This window comes from Microcaecilia unicolor, chromosome 5 (assembly GCF_901765095.1).
Source record: "Microcaecilia unicolor chromosome 5, aMicUni1.1, whole genome shotgun sequence".
Lineage (NCBI taxonomy): Eukaryota > Metazoa > Chordata > Amphibia > Gymnophiona > Siphonopidae > Microcaecilia > Microcaecilia unicolor.
In genome coordinates this window covers 224528374-224541051 of record NC_044035.1, presented here as the reverse complement: position 1 = coordinate 224541051, position 12678 = coordinate 224528374, and the positions used below count along the sequence as shown (strand labels likewise).

The following is a 12678-nucleotide window of genomic DNA, read 5'->3' as shown; positions in this document are numbered from 1 at the left end:
CACATGGGCAAATCAGGTCATGATCCACTACTTGTCATAGGTCACATTAATTTTATTAGTTCAGTTTCTGGTACTTTGTCATCTTAAATTAAAATTGTAGGCACTTAAGATGTCAAATGTACCAACAATATTAAAACAGACTGAAATAATGTAAAATTAATGTAACCTATGACAAATAAGGTGATTCATGACCTGATTTGCCCATGTGAAACGAGTCAACTCTGAGGTCCAAAAATATTTACATTTGTTATGGTGAAGGCTATCATTAGTGAATTTAATTCAGTAACAGTGCTGAGCATTTTTGAAAGACTTCTTGATTGAGAGCTCCCAATGGATTAGATTGGATAAGCTTGACCTTTTTAATATTCATTCTGTAAATATGTACATATCATACATTGCGCATATTTACATGGGGGGGGCGTATTTACATAGGAGGCATACACAGAGGCTGAGCCAGGGCAGGACCCTATCCTACAAAAGTAACTTATAGAATACTATATAGTCAGTGGTTCTCAACTTTTCTTCTGTTATGACACACCTGACAGTGTTCACGTGTGACACACTGAACACATATACACAAAAAAAAACACAACCCTAAATATGTCATTGTTAAAAATGATGAAAGGGAAATATAAATATAAAATATTCTTAAACAGAATTTACTTTAAGTTTAACAGTTTTGATCTTCATCAATGAGAAATCTGGGACTTATGAGTTGCATGCAGTTTTTCCCCATAAGGGACTGTATAGTAGAGAAAATCATAATAACTTTACTGTCAAGTCAAGAAACTTTTATCCACTCTAGAGTCTATACAGCTTATCATACAAAACAAATATATTTTCAAATTCTGGTGTCACCTCAGTTAACAGCAACACAAAATTCTTCTACCGCCAGATGCTATGCAGTAACACACAAAACCCAGCAAGTACTCAGAAACTATGTAGCAAACAGAACATACGGACAGCGGACCTGCAGCATTTCTATTTGGGATTTATTTCAGTAGGATAGTCAAGAAGCAGAAATAGGGGCCAATTATGGATATTCCAAGGGGCACACTGGTTGAGAACCATCGCTATAGGTTATGCATGTATCTCTGGAATTTAGGCACCAACAAACCACCTCTATGGCACATATCCTCCAGAATAAGCCAGTACTCTGCAAAGAAAAGTAGACACCCGTTATAGAAAACAAGAGCGCTCACTGTTAAATGATATTGGAATGCGAAGCTTCATGAGGGCAATGTCATGGTCCTTGGTTTCAGAATCATAATTCTTATTGGAGATGATCTTATCCACCGCATACCCTCTGGAGGGTATCATACTCGCCGTATTCAGCATACCTGGGTAAACTATCCAGAAGTATGCAATGCCATTATTTCTACAAGAAAGAGAGAAATAAGTCCAAAACCGTATCTGCAACTTCAACATTCAGATGGCAATTCTATAAAAGCTACACACTATTTGCACTTGTAGAATCAATATCAGGCTGTCCAAAAGCTGGAAGCATGCTCAGTTGTATTCTATAACATGAAAACAGGCACATGCATGTGCAGTATGTCGTGTACATATACGTGCTCTGAAAGGGGGTGTTTTTGGAGCAGAGTGTGGGTATGCACTGGGTGGGACCAGTAACCTAGTGTGCAGAACATTCTATAAATGTCAAGTGCACCTAGATACACACTTCCTATAAACAGTGACTAAATGGCAGATAAAATGTCTTTTGACCCAGAGTATTGCTTGGTATCTTAGTGAGGGGTCAGGCCTGGTCTTCCCCTAACCAGCTACCTCTTTGTCCGACATAAACCTCTACAGCCCCACTAATTCCCACTCTACTCCATATTGCCCTTTTCTACCAGCAATGTTCTGCAACTCTCAAACACCTGTCCTCCTTCCCCAGCTCCCCTCTCTGCACCTCCTCTCCATCTTTCTATGCAACAGTGTGTGTGTTTGTTTGTTTGTTTGTTTGTTTGTTTATGCATTGTGTCACAGTCATAAAACATCGGTACCCGCTAATACAGTTCCATCTCCTGGTTGACAGTACTCAGTAACATTGCACAAACCTTTAACAGTTATAACTCTAGACATTGAATACTAACCATTTTGCAACCCCCTTCCACCCTCAATCTCTTCCCTCCCTCCCACCTCTGCCCTACCCCTATAACCATCCATATAAGAAGTACTTATAAGCTCACTTTGGTGGATGACCATGTATCATACAAGTCCCAGATCTTCTGATATTGAGCTATTTGTCCCTTACGTAATGCGGTAAGCTTAGACATCAGCTGAATATATTTCAGTTTCTCCAACACAACTGATAATTCCGGCAGTCGGGGCCTCTTCCAGGATGCCGCTAGTAACAATTTGCCTGCAACAAACACTTGCGTGGCAAACTGGTGAACATGTTTTTTCACTTCTGGCGGTCTAAAGTGTAGGAGGCAGTAGTCCATTTTCATCTGATACTTTATAGCAGTTACTGAATACACAAAATCCACAATTTTCTCCCAGTACCTTTGTGCCTGAGTGCATGCCCACCATATATGACACGTCTCCCTCCATCCCACATTCCCGCCTGCACATAGCCGAGCCTGAATTGAATATTTTAACCAGGCGGGTGGGCGTGTAATACCAGCTATATAGAATCTTGTATCCATTTTCTACCATTGCACTGGATACCGACACTCTAAACAGGGATTTAAAGGCTCGTGCCCATTGTGTTGCGTCGTATGCGGACCCTAAAGCCCTCTCCCATTTTTGTGTGTAGTGTTCTACTGGGTAGGTACGTGCTAGTAATGCTTTGTATATTCTGGAGATACCTCCCCTTCCTCCACCTCCCATTAAACCCTTTTTTAATTGTGTTTCTTCTAGGCTTAGTTCCTCCGCTGCTTTACATCTAATGAAGTCTCGTGCCTGGTAGTATTGAAAGGCCTGTAGTGGTGAAAGTTCATGCTCCTGGCAGAGCTCTTGGTATGAGGGGACCTGGCCTTCCTCACACAAGCCCATATCCTCCCAGTCCTGGTATGCTGTATCCAGCCTGCCTGGGCCAAACTGGAGGGCGAATCTAAGGAATGTGTGTCTAAAGTATACCCGCTCTGGAAAGAACTGCTCTCGTATCTTGCACCAGATATTCAGTGGCCACCGAAGAGTTGGGGGACTCTTCTTGATTAGCTCTTTAATTATATGTTTTGGTAGCCAGGGTATTGCTCTAAGAGGGAATGGTTCTAGCCAACTTTGTTCTATACAGGTCCAAATTTTCCCTGCATCCTGCAGCCAGATAGCCAGAATTCGCAAGTGAGCTGTGCAATAGTATGTATAAAAAGATGGGACCCCCATGCCTCCCCTGTTCCTAAGCTGGTACATCGTTTATCGCCTTACCCGTGGTGGCCTTTTCTTCCATATAAACGAGAACACTCTACTTTGCAGGCCCCGAAAAAAGGCATCTGGAATGTCAATTGGCAAGGCCATAAATAAGTATAGCAATTTCGGGAGGACTATCATCTTTATAGCGTTAATCCTTCCCACCCAGGACAGGGTCAGACCTTCCCATCGCTCTAGATCCAGAAAAATACCTTGTACTTTATTGGGGAAATTAGTACTGAAAATATCTTCCATCCGACATGTTATATTAACCCCAAGGTATCTGATATATTTACTTGCCCATTTATAGGGGAACTGCTCTTTCAACAATTGTATCTGAGAATTAGGTAGATTCACATCCAGTGCCTCTGACTTATCAAAATTAATTTTGAATCCCGAGACCACCCCGTACTTTTGTATTTCTTCTCCAATGACCGGGAAGGCTGTCAGGGGATCCTTTAAGGTAAGCAAGTCGTCTGCAAATAGGAGGATTTTGGTTTCTATTCCCCCTCCTCTCAGTCCCCGAATACCCGGGTTTGCTCTGATTGTGGCTGCCAATGGTTCCATCACCAGAGCAAACAATAACGAGGACAGCGCGCACCCCTGCGAAGGGAGACGGGGCGAGTGAGTGTCCCATTGATCCGCACAGCTGCTGCCGGTGTCTTATATATTAAATGCAGCCATTCTGCAAACTTCCCCCCTATGCCAACCTTTTCCAGGGTTGCAAAAAGAAATGGCCAGCTAACCCGATCAAAGGCCTTCTCTGCGTCCAGCGACAATATACACAGGGGGGTATTAGTTATTTGCGCCCCCTGAATTACTTGTAATGTTCGCCGTATGTTATCAAAAGGCTGGCGGTTCTGTACAAACCCAGCCTGGTCTTCGTGGATGAGTAATGGAAGATATTTCTGCAGCCTAGTGGCCATAATCTTAGAAAATATTTTGTAATCCACTCCCAAAAGAGAGATAGGCCTATACGAGCTGCACAGCTGCGGGTCTTTGCCCGGCTTAGGCAGAATAGTTATCGTCGCCAGGTTCCACGTCGGGGGCAAGCCAGTGGTCTCATCTAGCGAATTGAATACTTTGAGCAGTAGGGGGGCTAGCAATTTCCCAAAAATTTTATAAAATTTGTTTGTAAACCCATCGGGTCCCGGGGCTTTATTGGGAGATAGTCCCCCAATCACCCACTCCACCTCTTCTAACATAATGGGAACCCCTAGGTTGTGGGCTGACGTCTCGGGGAGTCTCACAAGTTCAACACCTGCTAGGTAGTTTATAATCGCCTCCTTTCCACAGTCAGTCTCTGGCCTATAAAGCGTTTTGTAGTATCCCCTGAATGCTGATTCTAGGAAGTGAAGGTCTAAGTGTATAGTCCCTCCTGCGTCTTGAAGACCCCCAATCATATTTCTGCTAACATGTTGTGACAGTTTATGGGCCAGAAGCCTAATAGGCTTATTGCCAAATTCAAAGTGCATCTGACCTACTCGTTGTAGTTTTTCTGCCAAATCCGCTAATTCAAGATCATGTAATTGAGTGCGAAGCTCATGTGCCCGCTCCCTGAGACACGAGGGGGCCCGAGCAGTCCCCTGCTGTAGTCGCGCCTCAGTCTTAGCCAATTGCTGGCGTAGTTCGTTCTCTTTGGCGCAGCGCTTCCTCCACACCTGTGATCGCAATGCTATCAAGTGACCCCTTAGGACTGCTTTGAAACCCTCCCAGACTGTGATAGGGGAGACCTCTCCATTGTCATTAAAGTTGATATATTCTTTAATGTGTTGTTCCACCTGGGATACGTTACTTGGATCAGCCAGCAAGGCGTCATCTAGGCGCCAAATACGCTTCAGTTTGTCAGGTCCTAGACCTTTAAGTTGTAATATCACCGGGGAGTGATCTGACCACGTGTGAGGGAGAATTTTATGATCCCCAGCCACTCCCAAAAGAGAGGTGTCCCCTAGCCACATATCTATACTGGATGAGGTTTGATATACTGTAGAAAAAGTAAGTGTATGTGCGCTGTGTGGGATTGTCTTTTCGCCAAAAGTCTATTAATTGCCAGCGTGTTATAAATTACTATGGAATTTCCGCCTATCTTGTTTGGCATATGTTGTGTTGGATGATGAGTTGCCTACAGATGGATTTAGTGTAAGATTAAAGTCCCTTCCCACTAGTAGGGATCCCTCGATGTTTCTGGTGAGCAACTGATCTAACTTTGTAAAGAAATCTCCCTGGTTTGCATTAGGTCCATAGACATTTACCACAGTATATACTCTTCCAGCGAGTGCAAAAACAACTAACAAATACCTCCCGCCCTTATCCTTCATTACTTTCCTTATCTCCCATGGTTTCGTGCCACTGAATGCTATAAGCACTCCCTTACTTTTCGTATTATCGCTACTAGACACAAAGTAGAGGGATGTTGCTTATGTTTGCACAGGCATTCATATCTTGACTTAAGATGGGTCTCTTGTACAAACCCTATATCCACTTTGAGCCGCTGCAGTTCCCGGAATAACAATTGCCGTTTTCTTGGTATATTTAACCCTCTTACATTGAGTAACATACATTTAATATCCCCCATTATTACTTAATATTCGTAATGCCTCCTTGTCAGCCCCACTTACATTTAGGACATTTTCCCTCATCTTGCACCATACATAGTACATTTCCATCCATTCCCATCCCCCGTATAGAAATCCCCACCCCCCTCCCTTTCTACCCTTATTTATTATAGAGCACTACTGTGTGTACCAGTGAGTGTCTAGATTAAGAGAAGGAAGCTGCTGTTCTGCTTCCCACATACCCCGCCACAACAGCATAACCCAAACTACCTTGTGCCCATGGCTGGAGAGTTGCTCAACAGGTGCCTCTCTGAAACCAACAATAACAGTAACTTTAGTAACAGTCCCAACAGTTAGGTCTTTTCAAATTCAGGTGATTCGTGTAGCTGACTGCTGGCCCTGCAGCCTCTTCTGACCTTTTCCCACTCTTTGCCATTTTGGGGGAAGGGACCTCTGAGTGGGCTTTCTTCCAGTGCCAGCCGCTGTTCTGTCTTCTGGTTCCACTGCCTCCGGACATATTACCTTCGCCTCGGTTACTGACTTGACTTGGTGTTGCTTCCCATCCTTATAGAAGACTAAGGCAAAAGGGTGTTCCATCTTTATTGTATTTTGAGCTCTCTCAGATGCCTTGTAAAGGGCTTCAGTTCTCCTCTCCTCTGGAGAGTCGCCGCCGCCAGATCTTGATATATTTCAATTGCATACGAGTCCCATTTGAACTCCTGGGTCTGGCGCGCCAATTTCAATACCTTTTCCTTGGTCTTGTAGCTGGAGAAACACACGATAATGTCCTTGGGCTGATTGTTGCGCATCTGACCCAGCGCCCAGTGCGCTCTCTCTATCTGTATTGTTTCTGGCTCCACTGTGTCTCCATTGAGTGAGAACAGTTCACAGACCATGTTTTGGATTACTTGCTCACAGTATTGATATGCAGGAGTTTCTGGCAGGCCTCGAAATCTTAAGTTGCAGCGCCGGCCTAGGTTCTCTAAATCTTCAATTTTATCCAGCAGCTGTTGTTGTTCGCCCTGTATTTCTGCCATCTGATGGTCTAATGCTCCCAGCGTTTCGCCATGGGCTTCCACCTGCGCCTCAGTGTCTTCCAGGCGTGAGCCTAGCTCCCCAATTTCCCCTCGCAGGTCAGCTCCCAGCGTCGCTACTTCAGCCCGTAAAGCTTTTAGGTCCGCGCTGATGTTTTGTAGCCAGCTCTGCAGATTCGGAGGCTCTCCCCCTTCTAATTCTGCATCTTTCAGTTGATCCTGTGGGTGCTCTGGAGGCTTGGGTTTCTCCCCATTCGCCAGCTCTCTAGTCTTCTGAACCTCCGCCATCTTGTTATTCGCCGCCGTCGCTCCTCCGAGGAATGCAAACCGCGATAGGTCCCGTTGCCGCTCGAGTTGAACTCATACGCTGCTGCTGCCCTTTCTTCTGAGCAGTGCCAATTGTTAATTTGACTCTCCAGCCATGAATCGCTCTACCTTAATGCTCATTATCGCCGCGGGGATGTCGGAGCTTCACTCTCAAGCGTCCATGCAGCTTGGTGACGTCACTTCCTCCCCCTTGTTTGTTTGTTTGGATGTGTCTATCTACCACTTTCAGTCTGTGTGTCTGTATATTCTTGTACCATAGTTGGTGGTATTAACTGGGTGTTACCGGTGGTCAGTATAAGCATGTGTGGAAGCAGGGTGTTGCTCCCATAGGCTCTTGCTCGCAAGAGAGAAAGCAAACAGAGGAGAACTTCAGTGTACAGGGTATACAGGCCCACAATCCTGTCATGTCTATACCATAAACATGACAGAAGAGCAGTGCATTTGCAGGTTCATGTTTCATAAGGAGACTATGGTACATCCATGCAATTAGCTAGAAGAAAACCTAGCAGCCAATGCATGGAGGAGACCAGCCTTGCTATAATGCACCTGAAGGTTACCATAGCCCTAGCAGTTTTTGCCACTGAAACCTTCCAGACCACCCCCCCTTGGAACAACAGTAGGCACCAGCCAGCCACCTCATATTGTAGAGCTCAATTTCTATAGGCCTTTCTCTGGAGAGACAACTTCCTGACATTAACAGTGGCAAACAAACACCAAACTATGACAAACTTTTCTGATCAAACTGAAGTAGAGGTTGACCAACAGACACACCAACGCAGGAATTAGTGCTTATAAGACGCTTTATTAGCTGCTTGGACAAAGGGACCAGACACAGTCCGTGTTTCCGCATAATCAAATGCCTGCCTCAGGGGTCACATTAATGTTCTAAAGAAAAACAAGAAGCCCAAAAGGTTCCATGCAGGAGAAATACAGGATGTGCAGTGTTACCCGAAGGTGTCAGCTTAATGTATGAAAGACACCTTTGGGTAACACTGCATGTACAGCAGGCATTCGATTATGCCGAAACATGGACCGTGTCAGGTCCCTTTGTCCAAGCAGCAAATAAAGCGTCTTATAACCACTACTTCCTGCGATGGAGTGTCTGTTGGTCAACCTCTACTTCAGTTTGATAGAAAATGTTGTCATAGTTTGGTGTTGCCACTGCTCATGTTCAGGAAGTTGTCTTTCCTGAGAAAGGCCTATAGAAATTGAGGTCTACAACATGAGGTGGTTGGCTGGTGCCTACTGTTGTCCCAAGGGGGGAGGTCTGAAAGGTTCCAGTGAAAAAAAAACTACTAGGGCTATGGTAACCTTCAGGTGCATCATAGCAGGGCTAGTCTCCTCCATGCATTGGCTGCTAGTTTTTCTTCCGAGTTGGCACACTTCCCCTCAGTACTAGGGGGCCATAGACTGCACACACATTGCTATTAGACCGCCTGCTGGCAAGAAGGTAATTTAGAAGAACCATAAGTCCTATCATTTTCCTTAATACGCAGATGATTAATAATGCCTCTATCATAACCAATTTGTATGCCTGCTACCCAGCCTCCTATCATACCTACATTCTGTCACAACCTGGCACTCAGAACTGCTTTGAAAGTAGCAAAATCACTAGGAAATGGTGGCTAAGTGAGCACCCACCACCTGCCCAAACCCTTAGTAGCGTAACCCTGTATTGGCATGCCCAACATTTAGGCACCTGCAGTTACACCAGCCGTAGACTGGCAAGCCCCTCAATGCAGCAGTCCTGAGCATTAACTGGGAGCCTTACCATGCTCTGCCCATGTGTACACTCCCTTGCAAAAACCTGCTTAACTTACCTAGTGCACATTTACAGAACAGCGTTTAGGTACCATGCTAGCACTTATATACTAGTAGTCTAGACATTTACATGTGCAATGGGTGCATAATTCAAGCACCTAGATTATAGAATTGCCCTTAACACTCAAGACATGAACACATCATGGATCACTGTTTTGTTCTTTATTCCTTTCCAAATAATTCCTACCCTTTTCTATTTGCAGCCCTCTAGAATTCCTACACCTGTATCGCATAAAAATAGGCACAATACCTAATCACTGCTAAGCTTGTTTGGTTCCACGCCTTCTATACAGGGTTCCTTTGTGTTTATCCCACGCATTTCATCCCCATCACCTCCCGCAGGAGGCATTCCAGGAATCTACCACCCTTTCCGTGAAAAAGTACTTCGGGACATTCCCGAGTGGACTCCCCAATTCGTGTCCTCTAGTTCTACCATCTTCCTGTCTCTGGAAAATGTTTGTTATACCATCCTATACTACATGTACAGAAAAACCTCTTACTGAAAACAGGCAGAGCAAAATCTGTATCAAGAGCTCAAGAGACAAGAAAGGGGCTTTTTTCCAGCAGACTAAGCTTCGGTATGAGTATCCTTTGTTCAGCAAATTTCTGAAATTCGTTTTGGGTCATCCTAGTTACATTCAACAGAGTTGTATTTCATACATTACTGTTTCTGATGCCTCTCCTAATGCTAAATAAATTAATGATACCAGCATGCAGAATAGGAGGATAAGGCCTCAGTCCATGATAGCTCCCTGACTGTGTTATGTCTCAGGGTTAGCAGGCCATTCTTTCATGTCTTACCCTTCCACACAATGAGCAGCTGTTAATATCCAGTTTGGAGTAATGATGGAGCCGCCACACAGGTGTTTCCCATTGTAGTGGAGGCTGACCTGCCATGGCCACTGCCCAAGAGTAGCTTGTGATCCACCCACAATTCTGCTACTAGCGCTCTGAGATGACGTGCCACAATCTGTAATTAGCAAGAGCCAGTAACAATGGGTTAATAAGGCAGAAAGGTACCAGCTGTTCCAATACTGGGTACCTAGAGTATAAAAGTTTACTCAGCCTTACCCAGAGAGCAAGGGGGCTGTTATGTATTGAGCCTAACTCATATCTCAGTAACATCTGTGCCATTAGTTATTATCCTGCCCTGCAATGGTGTGAACACTAGCTATTAACACCTATGACAAAACCGTTCAAGATAGCTTTTCAACCAAGATATACATATGAAGGAAGGCTTTTGATATCTTTGGAACACAATTAGTAGTAAAAATGACTATCAGGCTTATTTTCGAAAGAGGATGCCCATACCGGCATAATCGAAAGCCGATTTTGAGCGTCCCCAACTGCTTTCCGTTGCAGGGATGACCAAAGTTCACAGGGGCGTGTTGGAGGCATAGCGAGGCGGGACTTGGGCGTGCCTAACACATGGGCGTCCTATACCCATAATGGAAAAAAGAAGGGTGTCCCTGACGAGCACTTGGACGACTTTACCTGGTCGTGTTTTTCTTACCACCAAGCCACAAAAAGGTGTCCGAACTGACCAGATGACCACCAGAGGAAATCGGGGATGACCTCCCCTTATTCCCCCAGTGATCACTAACCCCCTCCCACCCTAAAAAAATATCTTTAAAATTTTGTGCCAGCCTCTATGCCAGCCTCAAATGTTATACTCAGGTCCATCACAGCAGTATGCAGGTCCCTGGAGCAGTTTTAGTGGGTGCAGTGCACTTCAGGCAGGCGGACCCAGGCCCATCCCCCCCTGCCTGTTACACTTGTGGTGGTAAATGTGAGCCCTCCAAAACCCACCCGAAACCCACATCTAAGTGCCGCCCTTCACCCGTAAGGGCTATAGTAATGGTGTACAGTAGTGGGTAGTGAGGTTTTTTTTTTTTTTTTTGGGGGGGGGGGCCTCAGCACACAAGGGAGCTATGTACCTGGGAGCAATTTCTGCAGTGCCCCCTAAGGTACCCGGCAGGTGTCTTGGCAAGTGACGGGGACCAATGCACTATGAATGCTGGCTCCTCCCATGACCAAAAGGCTTGGATTTTGTCATTTCTGAGATGGGCGTCCTTGGTTTCCATTATCGCCGAAAATCAGAAACTAACAAATCTAGTGACGACCATCTCTAAGGACGACCTAAATTTCAGGATTTGGGCATCCCCGACCGTATTATCGAAACAAAAGATGGACGTCCATCTTGTTTCAATAATACGGGTTTCCCCGCCCCTTCGCCGGTACATTTTGCGAGGACGTCCTCAGCAAAACTTGGGCATCCCTTTCGATTATGCCCTTCCACATAAGGCTGCTTTATGGCTTAATATCTAGTTACCTGCTCAAATAAATGATCAAAAATAACTGGTCATCAATACCAAAGCAGTTAAATACCCTAGATCCTAGGATGGTTCTTCCAAGAGCTGACATCCCATCACAGGTAACGTTTCAGTTTAGCCATCTTGTCTTAAGAAACGTTAAGATCAGCCTCTCTCCACAAGCATAATATTGAATATATTATCTGTCTTTTTGCCCTCATTTCCTTCAACAGTATATAAATCCCTTTTCCCCTATCTTCAACCTACTCACTTACCTATGCAACGTAGTGTGACCACAGATCTGGAGGCACAGGTTTTACTATAAAAAAAAAAAAACACACACACACAAAAGCAGAGCATTTGTCAGTCATATTTAAAAAAAAAATCTATTTTGTCACCTAGAGATAATGCAGAATTAATCTTAAGTAACATGTCAGACTCAAGAAGGAATAAGTACATGGCAGCCTCTCACTGAAAAGCATTCAATAGCTATTTAGGAAAGATGAGCCGTTACAATGAAGCTGCATGTGTTGGACATTCCTTAACAGCCTGCAACACTGTGCATGGAGTAAGCGAGGTGGGCGAGTGGAAGTGGCACTCAGGTTGCATCAAGTCATGCTGGCCTGGGCCTTTCTGCAATAAGAAATCAGCTGTGTGGGATTTTCTTTTTTATAAAATATTTCTAATATTAAAATCACGCTGGTAGAGGCAAGACTTTTAATATCATTTGAAACCAACAAGAGAAAAAAAATGTACTTTCAGTTTGGAGTCTCTCTCTAAAAATAAAAATAGAAAAAAAATAGGAAAAAGAAAAGCAGCCTTGCAAGATCATATTTAACCAGGTCTAAGATGCAAATTCATCTATATTTCTCCTTGTGTTTCCTGCAGTTTGCTGCTCAAGTTTATAAGTTATGCTTACCTCTGCTTCCATTAGAGCTCCCCCACATTCAGGGAACCCATGTTTACCAACACCCTTTGATGAGGTCACTGTAGGTCAGTTTTCAAAGCAGTTGCATGCAACTCCTCTCAAGTCTCCTTGAGACCTGCTTTGCTCATACCTCAGCCAAATTAACCTTTGGCCCTATTGGCCAATTCCAGGCTCCCTATCATCTTGGGTTATCCTCCGCCTCCCTTCCCTCCTGAAAAAAATCTTCATCTGGCTTTGGCTTTAGCATGGCAAGACAAAGTCATGGGCCTCTTCCTCTTTTCCCTTTCACTGCTGTGATTTTTTTTTTTTTTTAAGTAAGTTTGACTTTTGTCAACAGTATCATTCAT

At 44.4% G+C, this 12678-nt stretch overlaps 1 protein-coding gene across 1 annotated transcript in view; it reads right to left on the bottom strand.

The window, feature by feature from the left end:
• TMPRSS2 (transmembrane serine protease 2) overlaps positions 1-12678 on the bottom strand; it is a 180440-nt gene that overhangs the window by 49846 nt on the left and 117916 nt on the right. Inside the window, exons 8-10 of the mRNA XM_030203820.1 lie at positions 11679-11722; positions 9893-10061; positions 1203-1378 (exon numbers count right to left, since the gene is read on the bottom strand). Of these exons, the coding sequence (XP_030059680.1) occupies positions 1203-1378; positions 9893-10061; positions 11679-11722 (389 nt within the window). The remainder of the gene's footprint in view (positions 1-1202; positions 1379-9892; positions 10062-11678; positions 11723-12678) is intronic.